This window comes from Astatotilapia calliptera, chromosome 19 (assembly GCF_900246225.1).
Source record: "Astatotilapia calliptera chromosome 19, fAstCal1.2, whole genome shotgun sequence".
Lineage (NCBI taxonomy): Eukaryota > Metazoa > Chordata > Actinopteri > Cichliformes > Cichlidae > Astatotilapia > Astatotilapia calliptera.
Genome location: NC_039320.1, coordinates 2593923 through 2608651, shown reverse-complemented (window position 1 = coordinate 2608651; position 14729 = coordinate 2593923). Strand labels below are relative to the sequence as shown.

The window sequence follows — 14729 nt, the reverse complement described above, 5'->3', positions numbered from 1 at the left end:
CCCTCATGGCAAAAAATCAATGCTTTGCAATTTTCAGAGAAGCAAACAGCTTTGAGTATAAAAGAGCGATGTACACCAAGCCAGACAGAGGTTTAAACATTTCAGTAGCCTGAAATCAGGAACAGGGAGGCTTTTTCTGTCTGTGTGGTATCACAAAGCTCCAGTATTATGTGCATTGATACTTAGGGGGATTTCTTTTTCAAATAAGCACGTTGCGTTATCCTCAAATTTTTCAAGACAGAAGAGTAAAAGTATAAATAAATTTGAATTTCCCAAATGAAATATCAAAACACTATTTACGCACAGCTATTACTGCTGTCAATATAATTTAACACACAGCAACAGATGGAGTGAAATTACATCTTTATTGTGGGAAAGAAATGAATAAAAGGAGGCTAACTACAGGAAGCAATGGCCTGTTACATGTACAGGATGTGAGGAGGGTGTTTATTAAAACAACAACAAAAAAACCCAAAGGAAAAAAAAATGGCACCCAATATTATTGCATTCTCTACAATTACCAAAAGACAGCTCAGGTATAAGCAAATGCTGATGACATATAAACAATATAATACACAGGTCTTTTAGAGTTAACTTACAGAAGTCATAGCATTAACACTGTGGTGACTCTGAGGGAGCTGCCGCCCCCTGGTGGACAGGAATGAAATATAATCTGAGGCTTGTTAATGCAAATTTTTCTCCATCTCTTTGTGCTCTCCTTTAAGATTTCTTGTACTCAATTCGCTCCACCTTGACGTCATCGCCGATCAGCTGATAAACGTACGTGACCACTGTAGATGCCTGGATGTCCATTAATACAAAAGAGGGGATGATGTTGCTGTGAGAGAGAAAAAAAACAGATGCATTTCTTTAATTACACCCAGTTTAATGAAAAAAAACTTTAACTGCAAACACCTCAGTATTAAAAACATCCACAACAGTGTTTCTTTCCTAGAAGATCTGTGTTAAACGTAAATGCTTTGAGTGGGATTTACAGAATTTCAGTTGCTGCCATTACGTCTGTGTGGATGAGAAAATTCAGAGACAAATATCTAAAGACCTCAAACATCAATCCAGAACTATCTGCATGGAGATCTATTATGCGACATGAGCAAAAATCTGTTTTTTTTATAATGTGGGAAAACTAGTTCATGTTAAAAGATGCCATAATTTGGCTTGAAGCAATCAGTTTACTTAGTTGCTGATGATCAGTTCTCCAATTAGAATCAGTTATCAAAATATGAAATTGTTCCAAATATTCTACTACTTTGCACATGAGAAAGAGCATTTTTCATTATTTTTAGGCATAACTATAATATGATATTTCACTGTGAAAATAATCTCAAACACACCAACCAAACTAACTGTCAAAATGTCTTTTTGCAATGACAAGGAAAACAGGGCATCTTAATATACTGAAATTCTGTCAGCTTGGTTCAAAATGTAGAGCCTCCAGTCTGGTTCACATGCTAAAGTGTCTTCGGGAAAGATACTGAAGCCTGATGAATCCACTGGAGTGTGAGTGTGTGCGTGAAAGTTACAACGTGCTTGGAAGTATGAGGCTTGTCGCTGAAAGTGTCTGAGTGCACAGCTAAGAGCAGTAAAACACTGTACAAGTGCAGAGCATGTTTTTCTTTTTTTTTACTTGGTTGTTGCAGGGACAGTGACGGGTTGCCCAGTGACTCTCAACACTTTTTTTACTGCAGTATAAGATCACCCGTGTTTTTTCCACAGTACATGTCGAGTAGTATATTGCTGTGTACTTGTTCTATGCAAGGCTATGAGAATTTAATGTCTATAAGTGTATCTTATACAGTGCTCTTTTACTCTACTTGAGCACTCAAGTAGAAATGTAACTGCTTTCTATCTAATATTCACATTTCAATAAGAGAAACTCTGGGTTCAGTATCTTGCACCTAGATACTGATACTTTCGCTGAAGCAGCCAGGGTTCAAACCACCAACCTTCCAATGTCAAAATCATGAAAACATGGCTAACTCGCCTCCTAAATAGAGCTCAATTCATGGTTTATATTGGCTCCCACCTTTCCAGGGCGCTGTAGGCTCCAGTTGCAGAACCAGGGTTTATGTAAAACTTATTTTCATTCTCAAATGCCTCAAACTTGTGTGTGTGCCCAGAGATAAGGATGTCAACGTCAAGTTGTCTCTGGAGGAGTGCCAGGCTGGCCATGTCGCCCCAGGGGATCACTTGATGGCCGTGGATGAGTCCAATCTTAAACTGGCCCACTGTGACCACCTTCTGCTCTGGGTAGTTCAGGTTCTGAGAAAATATCAGGAGGACAAATGAGAGATGGGAAAAACATGGAGTAAAGTAAGTTTTATACACTGCTTTTATCTGACAAGTCCAATTATGGAATAAAGTACTAATTATACACACATTTAAAACAGACAGCAAATGGCAGAATGAGCTATATTTAAAAGATGTCGTGTCCTCAATGGGATCATTTTTGAAAATCATGATCTACATGGATAAATCTCAGTTTGAGAGAACAGCAATTACAATTTAATTACAGAGCAATCAGTCATTAGGAACAGCAAATGATGTTCTTCCTCAGTGCTATTAATATGCAGAAACACAATTTGTAGACATAATTTGAACCCTGTTTTTGAACATTCTTTGAAATAAAATTGTTTTATGGTGATTAGTATGTTCTACGTGGTTTATTTTATTGTTCACACACACAGACGCAAACCTCATCAAAGTCTCCTCTGACGATGTGGACGTCCCCAGCGAGGGTTTTCAGGTAGTCATAGCTCTCCTTGGTGCAGAGGTTCCCTGTGCAGAGAATGTGCTGGATCTTCCCCGGCACTAACAGTTTTTTGAACTTGGCTGGCAACGTGTTGCATCGGTGAGGGATGTGCAGGTCACCTAACACCAGGACCAACTGATATCATCGCACAGACACACACAGACAGGTTAGTTACCCACCGATGAGCTCTCTGCCATAGCTGAGCATTTCATTTTCCCAGTGGGCCAGATTAGAAAATGGGACAGCTGAGAAGGGGCGCACCAATAAGCTTATAAAGAGATAAAATTCATATTGAGCAGAGCCGAGTTCAGCTTATTGGTGTGGCACAACAATCCCAATTTCTCATGTGGTCCCTTGAAAAGAAATTTATGCCCCATCCCTGCTACAGCCTGCATGCTGCAGCATAAGAATACAGAAAGGGGAAGTGGGCCGAGGACAGAGCCCTGCGGGACGCCACTGGTCAATTCTGCAGGAGAGAATAATGCAAACAGATTCCACCATAACCGCTACACTCCTCTGTTAGTTATTGTTAAATTCTCCTGTACTTTTTTCAGAACAGTTTAATATTATTGCACAGATTAATTTAGTACAGTGGATAAACAGGTTTCACTCAAAAAGCTCAAATCTGGGGAAAAAAAGCAACAGTTGTGAGTAAAGATCTGACTAAATTGAGTGTCTGAGTCCAAACTGGGCATTGTCCAGATTGAAAACCTATTTTTATTCCCTGGCTTTTAACTCTGTAGGAAACTGACACCTTCTTATTTATTTTATTGTATGTAATGATTTTAAGGTATTTTTAATTTGGTAGTTGTTTTGATCTGTGTTGTTCAGCACTTTGGTCTGCCTGGTGTGTTCTTAAAGTGCTATACAAATAAACGACGATGATGATGATGATTGTGAAAGTAACTTTCGACACAACTGGAAGACAGCCCACGGCAGAAAAATATGGTTTGAATTGGCACAGCTGGATTTCAGACGCTCAATGGCAGATAAAAGAGGTAGTTATGTTTTTACACTGCACCAAGAGTCTATGAGAAACAAACACCATTAAAACCAGGAGTTTATATTAAACATTAAACCTACAAATATTTTTAACTACTAGCCAGCACAGAAATTCTGAGCAATGGCTGTGATCGTATGTGATGACTTGGGTAGAAAAAAAAGAAAAGTCTGAATTCAACTGGTGAACATTAAGACAAACCAGGACTGATGCACAAAAGTATGTTAGACCATGTTCAAAATTTTATATTACAATATTACACTTGATCTGAATTTGTGCAATCATGTTATCTTCTGTCCTAGTAAAGACCAGTTTACCCTCTCTAAAAACAGATGAATCCCCCCCCCCCAAAAAAAGAAAAGATAATATAATTTAGTAGTTTAGACTTTGAAACATCTTTAGCTTCCTGCTGTGTTACGTTTAGTGGATTTCTTGTAACTGATTAGTGTCTTATTAATATTGCTTAGGCAACAGTTCAGTGCACTGCAGTTGCTATAGGAGCAGCAGCTACTTGTGCAAGAGATGCAGAAACAGCAGACCTCTGGGGCCGTGCAATCCCAGTCCCATGTTAGTGAGCCAGGCAGAGGAGCGATCAGAAAACAGGGATCCAGGACAGAGCGGGAACACTTACCCGGTGACCAGCCTGGTTGTTTGGAGACAGGCAAAAAAGGCAGAGTGCGGTGGTGGGGTGAGATAGAGAGGAAGGCATGATGTGCGTGGAGAGATCAACATGAGGCGTGATCAGAGATTGGGGTAAAGAAATACAAAAACAAAATTTTAAAAATGAAAATAAAGACAAGAAACAGTGGGGACAAGAAGGGGAAACTGAAATTAGAAATTAAAAAGTGAATGGATTAAGTAGACAGATATTAATCATTCAAACAAACCAAAAAAAAAAAAAAGGTTAAAACAACAATGTGGTTGAAACAGTTGTTAATGGTCGATGGTTAGTGATAATCATTAAGCAAAACATATTGTAGTCGCCTGACAGTGAGCAAATGAAAAATAATGCGGTGAAGCAAATTAAATAGATGGCTGCAATTAAGCTCTGATGAATCGTCTAGTGTCGAAGTATTTGTGTTTATAAATATGTCGAACTACAGAACCTGGAAATTATAAAACATAACAAAATGAATGTAGTCCTATGAGTTGTAGTTCCAAAGTAGCAACAGTCTTGTTTAGCTGGGTTATTAAATAAATAAATTTTAAAAATGACTGCTCATGTGCGGGCTGCTAGCTGGATGATAAACATTAAAGCAGACCAGGAAAGTGCTTCGTAAAATCGTAAGATGAAGTGTTAGCTCTATTAGCTCCGGAAGCTAACTCATTGACAAAAAGGGAAAAGTAAAAGAAGTCGTTATATCCATCAAACACATAACAAAATGATTCACGAACAAGCAAGACACACTGGGAGCCCGCTGTGCAATGGAAATGTGTGACTTTATGGGTGTTTGCAGTTTGTTCCGGTGAATTTTGGAGACTAAATTGCTCAACTGTCATGTGATCCGTTGATCCATCTCGGAACTGAGCTTTAATGCAACACAGCCTGAAACTGAAGCCATGATCACGGTCCCTTTACGTCGACAGCTAGTTTCATAAAAAGTCGAGCGCTCGATACACCGAATGAAAACGTGAGAACCCGTGGCCTTTTCGCCATTTCATACTCACCATCTTCAATGTTTCGGCTTGCAGGCAGTCAAGTTGAGGAAGCGCCTACGCACGTACAGCGTCACGACGTCAGCCAATGGGGAACGAGGATGTGTCAATAGAAGCTTATTGTTTCCTTTTCCTTTCAAAATAAAACAGCTAAAGTATGGAGGAATTGAGAGAAGTATTGAGGGGGTAACAGTTGCAGTCTGGCATTGAAAGAAAAATCAGGTGGCTAAAACGATTTTATGCCTCTATTTCTAATTCGTTTGTTTAAAACCTAATGGATGGGGTTTTCCCCTAAATTTTCTAAGTTCATGTTTCGCATACACATGGAGTGCGACTTCAGCAGACTTTTAATTTAAAATTAATGCTGAGACCCGGATATTGCTAAACTTATTGCAGCTGTTAGCTTGACGTTCGTTGGTAAAAGCGACGAGTGTAGCAGCATTTCGCAGAACATTCGAGAGGTAGGTCCGAAATTATTTCATCACATTTACATGGTCTCATCCTAACGACGATTTCACAGCGATGACTGTAATTTTACAAAGAAATAGCTGCTAGCTACCACCGAGGACAATTTTAATCACGTTATCTTCCGTCAACCGCGTTGATTGGACTTGGCTAATAACTGCGTTAGCTGTGTGACGTCCACTCGTTTCATTTTAACGCATGGGATCTGACTATTTACTGGCCCTCAAGCTACTGTTTTCGCATCGGATAATGCTAACAATGAAGGTCAATTTGAAGGTACAAATTAGTGGATTAACTCTAATTGTCCCGCTTTCATTGTTATATCTATAAGATAATTTATGGGGAATTTTACTGCGTAACACGTGCAATGTTAACCATAGCCAGTTAGCTGGCTGACGTTATCTTTTCACGGTGTGGCACTATCGCTAACGGGGGTAAATCGCTAACGGGGGTAATGGAGCGTTTAATCCTCGTGGCAGTTATGCTGTACGTGACTATTCAAATACCCACCCAGTGAACACAGATGGCTGTCTCGCTCGACATAAACAGTTTACTTCGCAGTTTGTGTGAATAACGAAACTATCTCTCCCCCCCCCCCACCCCCCACCCACAGGTCCCCAAAGCCCGAGGACGTTCCAGATAACCTCCTTCTGCCTTTGAGGAAGAGCAGCCGCACTTTGGATATTTATGGTCTTTAATCGTGCCTCTTTGAGAGCATCAAAATCATTAAGAAACCCTGTTGCAGTCAATAACATCAACCAGCACCAGGCATCGACCACCGTTCACTGCGGCTCTTGGAAGATCAGCGTTGTGTTTATGTCTTTGTTTTGCGAAAACGGTAAGTTTTTGGACGCAATCTACGATTTATTTCAACTTTCTTGCGCGATATTTGGTGTCGTGTTATGTGTTTGTCAAAGCTAACGCTTTAGTCAGCGTTATTGAGCAATATGACACGATTTCTGTGCCACTGTATCAAAATGGCGTCTTCCAGTCCGTCACTCGTGTGCAGTGACTGTATGACGCACTCTGCACCAAGCTGCTAAGCTAGTTAGCTAGCCTCCTCCTGAAATAGGCTCGACCTCTGCCCTTCTCAAAGATCTTAAAATCGGACACCACTGTGTCAGTCGCAAACAAGTTGGGAGGCATTTCATTGAGACTCGCACTTGCGTGTGTGAGACAATAACTGCTGCAGACTTTGTTGTTGATATTACAACCATCAGCGGGGGGAGTTGTTTGGCAGCTGCTAGGCCTCCCTGTTTGTGACCTAGTAAAAAAGTGCCTTATATGACTAAAGCCAGGGGCCCTCATGTAAGACAAAGGGTGTCCACAAAGCTCTTTTTTTGTGCATTATATGGCAACAAAAGGTGGGAGAAACATCCAGATTTGTGGCAGAGCTTTTATTTTTCTTTGGGCCCACGTCATGCTTGCTCACTGTTGGATCACATGATTATGATTTGGATTTGCTGGGATATTTTCAGTCTTGACCCATTTTTGTGGGAATTCCTGTTAAATTGAGAAAATGATTTGAATAAGTCGTCTCTGGGAGCCACTGGGTCCTCGATTGCCTCTCCCTCTGGCTTGGATCTGTGTCGTAATGGAGTCTGGTCTTTCTTAATAGTGGCAGTCACTCAAGAGCAGGCCTGCACCACAGGAATCTTTAACTGTTTTCTTGTGGATTAGATGCTACCAAGGCTACAAACCACTGGGTTCACAAAATGAACTAGGCTGCATCTTATTGTTGTCATCATGGTACCTTTTCTCAATTGGATGGTATATAAACTGACAGTGGTGAAAAGATGTTTATTTTACATGATAAGTCATCTGAAATGTAATATTTGCACTGCTGTCTTTATGCAATTGCAGCAGTCATCAAGTTGTTACTTTGTAGAACTAGAATATAAACAAACTCCTCCAGAGACTAGATGGTTAACCAAGTTCTGTAAAGACAGACTAGAAGTGTAACATGAGTGCATGTCTACAAATCTGGGGGGGGGGCAAAACCCTGTATTTGCACCCAATGTAGGATTGCAACACCCACATGAACTGTGGGGTTTCCTTATTAAATATTGATGTTTGTCCCTCTCGTCTTTCAGAGCTGTTGCGCAGCCGTTGGAACCTGTGTGGTGGAAATCTAGACTTCAAGCAAGGAGCTTGCAGCCACAGCGGCACAGCGTTTTTCATGTCAGAGACCGAGCACGCTTGCAGTCGTTTATGTCATCCCCTCTTTTCCAGACAGAAGATCCCGAAAAATCCCCAACCAAGATCCTTTTATCTTACTGATAGTGCTAACATCCAGCCAAAATGTCTGTCAACGTCAACCGCAGCGTGTCAGACCAGTTCTATCGCTACAAGATGCCCCGTCTGATTGCCAAGGTAACCACTCATTATTGTTTTTTTTTTTTTAGATTTGTCCATTGGGGAGAGAAAAACAACATCAGAATAGTGGTTGGAATTGGTCTAAAGTTTCCTGAGTCCTGTAGGAAGAAATGTTTGGGTGTGAATATAACATGTGGGTTTTTCCTTTCAATCCAGGTTGAAGGCAAAGGGAATGGAATCAAGACGGTCATTGTCAACATGGTTGATGTTGCAAAGGCTCTGAACAGGCCTCCAACATGTGAGTAACAACATGTAAATCTTAGTGTTTAGCTGGAATTGAACTAGAGCTTGTTAAAGTCTGTTTATTTTCACAATGACATTTTTGACGTTTTGACTGTCACTTTTATATTCTCTCATTTTTCTCTTTTGAATTCATCGTTGTAATATTCACCCCAGGTGAAGGAGAGATGTTTTGTTTATATAATTCTTTAAACATGATGATGTGGCAATTACTCAAATGAAATGACCCCGTTCGATTGAGACTGTAAGATGTGCCGGCACGTTAGGGGGGGGAAAGGCTGTTTGGCTTGGTCGACAAGTTTGTGTACTCTTGACATTTTTCGTTTACACAATTTTGTAGTTGGAGTATTTGATGATCAAGCTTAAATGTCTGTCATGTTCATTACCAGTTTAAAAGCAAACAAACACCTAATGTTTAACATCTTCCTTTAAAGATAAAAAAACAGTAACGTTCTTCAAAATCAATAATTACCAGGGCAAAGTCTCCTCGTTTTGTTTTTTTTTTTTTTTTTTTTGCTGGGTCATGGTGGCCTCATGTGCTGCTTTTCCTCTCCTCCGCAGACCCGACCAAGTTTTTTGGTTGTGAACTCGGCGCTCAGACCCAGTTTGATACCAAAAACGATCGTTACATCGTCAACGGATCCCACGAGGCGAACAAGTTGCAGGACATGCTTGATGGGTTCATCAGAAAATTTGTGCTGTGTGCCGAGTGTGACAACCCTGAAACTGATCTGGTAAATATTTCACAGCATCTCCGGGGCAGGTGCAGAGTATTTATTTGTTTTTTTGTGGGTGGGCGACAGAAAGGGAAAGAACAAAGTAATAATTTAATACAACTATATGACTTAATGATGATAATGTGTCCCCTTTTATTGGCTATTATGACCCGAAATTTTTTTCATTTATTTCCTTTGTGTTTACAGCACCTTGTGACTATGAAAATCACGTGGTTAATAAATAAATATTAAATTACTAAATAAAGATACTTCCCACTTTAGATTCAGTATAAGAAAAGTTGCCTGTGTAAAGAAGAGTACTAGATTGTGTGGCAGTTTTTTAGGTACAAAATAATTTATTTTTTTTGTCCTTGCAGCATGTCAATCCCAAGAAACAAACTATTGGTACTTCCTGTAAGGCCTGTGGATACCGCGGCATGCTAGACACCAGACACAAACTCTGCACATTCATCCTCAAAAACCCACCTGGTGAGACTTTTTTTTTTTTTTGTTTGTTTTTTTTTCTCTGTGGTGAATCCAGAAAAGGGAACTGCAGCCAAAACCCCAAGACAGACTTGCTAATGAAGACTTTTGTCTTTCCTAACACAGAGAGCAATGATAGTGGATCTGCATCTGTGAAGAAAGAGAAGGAGAAGAAGAACCGCAAGAAGGACAAGGAGAACGGCTCTGGCAGTGGCGAGGCTGGAAACCATGACAACTTTGATGCTCCCGAGGCTGTGGTGCGTCTGCTGTGCTCCCAGACACCCGCTGGGCTTCTACAGCCACGGGACACTAGCACAAAACGTTTCTCTTCACTTCACACACGGTTTTCTCAGACACCATTGAAGTCAGTAGTAGTCAGCAAAGTGCCAGCTTTTATTTTAGACACTAATGCCACACAGTCTAGTGGCTTTTGAGTAGAGATTCAGGGGTCTTCTCGTGCTCGTATGCTGTTTTTATTTTGGTGTAAATTGTAACTTTTCCCCGATGACCCTTACTCTGAAAAGTTCTCAGCAACCAACCCCGTCAAAATAAGAAGCTCAGAGTTGACAGTTTGCTCAGGTTTGATGCTTGGTAGTGATTTGTGATGCAGATTTCCTAGTGAAGCATCAGTGTTGTAGAACTGTTCAAACTCCTTAGTATTCACAATTCATGATATGTATCCCACATTTCCCCCTTCACAGGAATGGTAATAATGATTAAGGTCCACACTGACACATGTGTTGTGAAACATTCTTTGTAATGGATTTTTCACTGAAAGGGTGGGGCCGTCACCCAAAGACCTCCAAAAAGAGTTTGCGTTTGCATAAAAAGGGAGTCTAGCAACTTCCACGTTTGCAGTATACGTGTCCTCGAAGCTCTCAACCGGAACCACTTCCTCCAGTTCAAATGAAAGAGTTTCTCTTTAGACTGAGTTTACATCAGCAATTTCTTTTTTTTTTTTCTTTTTTTTTTAATGCAATTTTTTTTTTGGGGGGGGGGGGGGGGTTTCTGGTTGAATTTAATTTTCTTTTTCTATTATTATTATTACTATTATTGGCTGCACAGCCCTCTTTTGCATTTCACCATAATATGACCCACTAAGATGCAAAATCCAAGCAAGCCCGAGTGTTTCTGCACCATCTCGCTTTGCCTGAATCCTCTGTGGTTTCCTGTTTAGGATCGAGATGACGATGATGAAGACTGGGCAGAGGAGACTACAGAGGAGGCACAGAGGCGGAGGATGGAGGAGATCAGCGATCACGCCAAGAACCTGACGCTCAGCGAGGACCTGGAGAAACCCCTGGAGGATAGGGTCAACCTCTTCTACAGCTTTGTGAAAGTAAGGGTCCCCCGATTGTCCTGAATTTTTCTCGGCAGGAGTTTGTGAAACATCAAAAGTACACTTTAAAAATGAAGAACCGGTGTTCGGTGCTTGGCCTTTACGCATAGATTTTATTTGCACACACAAGAATTGGAGATACTTTAGTTCCTCCCCTGTAACCATTTGTTCTTTAAATGTGCAGAACAAAAAGGAAAGCGGAACGATTGACGCAGCTGATAAAGAGATCTTGGCGGAGGCAGAGCGCCTGGATGTGAAGGCCATGGGCCCGCTCATCCTGAGCGAACTGCTGTTCAACGAAAACATCCGTGACCAGATCAAGAAGTACAAACGTCACTTCCTGCGTGTAAGTCATTTTCAAGTCTGTGCTGTGTGTCCTTATGGTGCTGTCTTGTCCTCTTCCTCACATTAGGGTGTGTTTCACATGTCTCATGGCTTTCCTAACCTTTTCCTTAGTTCTGCCACAACAACAAGAAAGCCCAGAAGTATCTGCTGGGAGGTTTTGAGTGTGTCGTGAAGCTGCATCAGGTCCAGCTCCTGCCACGTGTTCCCATCATCCTCAAAGACCTGTACGACGCTGACCTGCTGGAGGAGGACGTGATTTTCGCCTGGGCAGAGAAGGTGAGGGACTTAACTACTAATGTCAAGTTAAACTCTGTGTTCTGAATCACAAAAAGAAATGCCTGCTGAACTTGATCCCATTTTGCCCAGAAATTAAAAGCCTAAAGGTGATCTGGGAGCAGATGGTAGTTAATCGTTACCCCATGAATCGGTTATGAGCACTCACTGATAGATCTTTAAAAGGGAAATGGCAAATTAAATTAGATTTAGGCTTATTCTTTGCAGCACAGAGCCTTCATTAGAGTAACAAACAATAAAAATCTAAACTGTATTCTACTGAAAGCTGGTGTTTGTTAAATTGGTGAAATTAGAGCTTGTCTTATACCCTGACTCTGAAAGACTGAAATGCTTCAGGGGACACTTGGATAAACCTCCAACCTCAGAAACTGTAGCACTGAGCCACTAAAAACACCTAACAGACTGCAGTATGCAGAGGTGTCAGTCGTCATATCAAACCTCTCTGGTAATATTGATGATTGGAGTAGCGTGAGGAAGAGGTGGTTGGAATCTGTTTGAACAGATTCATTCTGCAAATGAAACAACATGAGCTCTAATATGTGTCTGGTTCCAGGTCCTTAGCTGCAGGAGTACGACTATATTAAGCTGAAAGTATAATGCTGCCAAAAAGTTGAGGTCAAGAGCTTTTAGGACATTAATACATCAAACAGCAGGAAGTGCAGTGGACTAGGGCCGCCTTTGACAAAGAATGAATTCACACTTCCCGTGTGTGTGTGTGTGTGTGTGTGTGTGTGTGTGTGTGTGTGTGTGTTAGCCCAAACTAGTCTGTTTTGTTACACCAGTCTGACCATACATTGACTCCCCATCTCCCACCACAAGTGGGGAGTGAGAGTGACACACCTAACCTGCACTGCATAACAAAAGCAGAGTGTTGGGCTCAACACATCCTTTCAGACAGTGTTCCACCAAAGAAAGCCTAAAAAGGCCACTAACAAAGAAATGTAAGACCTGGTCTTTTTAAAGGGGCTTTGTGTGTGGGCTGAGATTCGGGTGCACTATTGAGGCCCCTAATAGTTGTAAGTTTTGTGTGTGGCATATTTTAAATGCAATCAAGCTGGTTTAGGAATGAATAGACACAGCTGAGAGCAAATTGAATTGTAATCAATTCAAAATGTGTGAATTAAATATATTAAACAAAGAAGTGGAGGAATAGGTATAAAGATAAAAAGTGCTATTAATAAATACAGAATTACTTGAGTTTTGCTAAGTCTTTACGTCCTGAAAATTTGAGCTAGATTTCCCTTAACTGTGACTTTTGTTACGGTATTTTATTTACTTTGGATACACATTAACTGTTAGATGCTAAATACTGCAACAGCAGCATGAAGACTACAGTTCAAATAACCCCAAGGGCTTGTTTATTTGAGGTCTTTTACACTGAAATCAGTCATTGCATTAAATCCATTTTCTTCTTCATCAGGTTTCTAAGAAGTACGTCTCCAAGGAACTTGCCAAAGAGATCCATGCCAAGGCCGCTCCTTTTGTCAAATGGCTGAAGGAGGCAGAGGAGGAGAGCGAGGGTAGCGAAGAAGAGGAGGAGGAAGATGATGAGAATGTTGAGGTAGAGTTATCTGAAGTGGTCACTTGGCTGTGTGCCGTGAAGTACAGTTAAAAAAAAAAAAAAACAGCTGTAGTTCAGGAGTTACTGAGAACGTCCAGATTAAAGCAAAAATTAATCGCGTCATTGTCACAACTGCTTCCAGCTGCCACATGTAGTCAGAGTGTGCATTATGGATATAGGTGTGTATATAAGTGAGTGCATTTACTTGTATACTTATATCCATATATGCATGCATGCACTCACACCAGTCTGTCAGCCTGCTCAGGTGTGCTGCATCATTAACTGGGTCAGCTCCACCCACTAGTTCCTGGAAGAATTAGGAATAACATTTCTAACAAGGAAGCTGCACCCCGAAAGGAGGAAGCACAAAGAGGCCAGTCCTGTGACTATTGCGTCACTCAGTTTAAAATGGATGCTGACTTTTAGTGGCTTTTTGTTTGTTTTTTGTTTTGCTCCGTACGAATATAAAAACTGCAATTTAGTATGAAAATCAAATCACTTTAATACCTGTAGACTATACTTGGAGACTGAGTATGAAACCTGCATAAAATTCCAATATTCCGTTTCACCGGCTGACCACCGGGTGACTCCGGTCTACTGACACCTCGCTCGTTAGCAGCTTGAAAGTCAATTTTTAAAAATGACAGTAAGCATGAAGGTTAGAGTTGCACTAATTTTTAAAATGCGACAGATTTGTTTCTGTTGTGAGAGGACTGATGCTGATGCAGTCGGGGGTGTTTATTGAGCAGCTGCATGTTTTCCTGTCCTCAGGTGGTGTACTCGTCCTCTGCCCGCGAGCTCAAAGTGGAGACTGTGAAACCAGACACGCCAGAGAAAGAAGAGGACGACATTGACATCGATGCGATCTGAGAGACTCGAGTGATGATGCTTTTCCTGACTTGCGGCTTTGACTCACGATGCCCTGCACTAGCTAAATGGCTGGCCTTTTCCCTCCTTTACTACCTGTCCCACCACCAGCCCTCTCTGCGATCCCTTCTCCGCTTAGTGGCATGATTTAACATAGCGCTTTATCTGCTGCACATTAACGCTGTCATTTTGAAGTGTATTCAGTTGATGAAATGAAGTCTCTTTTGGGGGTTTTAATCACGGGTGATTTGGGAATTTTGTTTTGACTGCACTTTTTTTTTTTTTTTTTTTTTTCTTTTGGTCCTTGTATTTTTCCAGTCAATAAAGAATGAATGTTTTGCTATCCAGCACATTTGACTGTTTCATCTGTGAGATTGGACAGTTTTTCTCTGGTAGGTGATTAACAGAGAATCTGAGGGGAAACCTCTTCCCTTAAATGTTGTGCTGTGAAGCCAGATGTTTTCTATATCATAAATAAAATAACATAATTGTTAAATCATTAAAAAAAAAAGTGATCAGATTCATCTTCAGAGCATGATGGTGTGTTTTTAAAAATCTGCACTGCAGCTCTGTGAGGGAGGGAAAATATGCATGTGTCCATGTTTTGTAATAGGAAA

The 14729-nt window shown here is 40.9% G+C and overlaps 2 protein-coding genes across 5 annotated transcripts; one reads left to right on the top strand and one right to left on the bottom strand.

Moving 5' to 3' along the window:
- Positions 1–346: 346 nt before the first annotated feature.
- On the bottom strand, positions 347–5550 carry vps29 (VPS29 retromer complex component). 2 transcript variants are annotated; one of them, XM_026151759.1, is made up of 5 exons: positions 5439–5550; positions 4402–4413; positions 2714–2905; positions 2045–2280; positions 347–838 (listed from the first exon to the last, which is right to left on the bottom strand). In XM_026151759.1, exons 1-5 carry the CDS (start codon positions 5439–5441, stop codon positions 721–723), a joined length of 561 nt encoding a protein of 186 aa, XP_026007544.1. In that variant the 5' UTR covers positions 5442–5550; the 3' UTR covers positions 347–720. The 2 variants fall into 2 exon arrangements, with proteins under 2 accessions (XP_026007544.1, XP_026007545.1); XM_026151760.1 differs by lacking the exon at positions 4402–4413 and having other exon boundaries at positions 5439–5548.
- A 75-nt stretch (positions 5551–5625) lies between these two features.
- On the top strand, positions 5626–14404 carry eif5 (eukaryotic translation initiation factor 5). 3 transcript variants are annotated; one of them, XM_026151758.1, is made up of 12 exons: positions 5626–5648; positions 6505–6729; positions 7985–8264; positions 8424–8505; positions 9069–9241; positions 9601–9712; positions 9833–9963; positions 10884–11045; positions 11230–11391; positions 11502–11666; positions 13105–13245; positions 14017–14404. In XM_026151758.1, the coding sequence occupies exons 3-12, from the start codon at positions 8193–8195 to the stop codon at positions 14113–14115; spliced, it is 1299 nt and encodes a 432-aa protein (XP_026007543.1). In that variant the 5' UTR covers positions 5626–5648; positions 6505–6729; positions 7985–8192; the 3' UTR covers positions 14116–14404. The 3 variants fall into 3 exon arrangements, with proteins under 3 accessions (XP_026007543.1, XP_026007541.1, XP_026007542.1); XM_026151756.1 differs by lacking the exon at positions 5626–5648 and adding an exon at positions 5710–5887; XM_026151757.1 differs by lacking the exon at positions 5626–5648 and adding an exon at positions 5896–6167.
- The last annotated feature ends 325 nt before the right edge of the window (positions 14405–14729 follow it).

Bases quoted from the DNA above. Each gene is read 5' to 3' on its own strand.
- vps29 (XM_026151759.1), bottom strand. The intron at 2,281-2,713 runs GTTTGCGTCTGT...ATATTTTCTCAG, and splicing joins TCAGAGGAGACTTTGATGAG to AACCTGAACTACCCAGAGCA. The intron at 839-2,044 runs GTGGGAGCCAAT...TCTCTCTCACAG, and splicing joins GCCTACAGCGCCCTGGAAAG to CAACATCATCCCCTCTTTTG.
- eif5 (XM_026151758.1), top strand. From the start codon at position 8,193: ATGTCTGTCAACGTCAACCGCAGCGTGTCAGACCAGTTCTATCGCTAC. The intron at 11,392-11,501 runs GTAAGTCATTTT...CCTTTTCCTTAG, and splicing joins ACAAACGTCACTTCCTGCGT to TTCTGCCACAACAACAAGAA. The intron at 11,667-13,104 runs GTGAGGGACTTA...CTTCTTCATCAG, and splicing joins TTTTCGCCTGGGCAGAGAAG to GTTTCTAAGAAGTACGTCTC.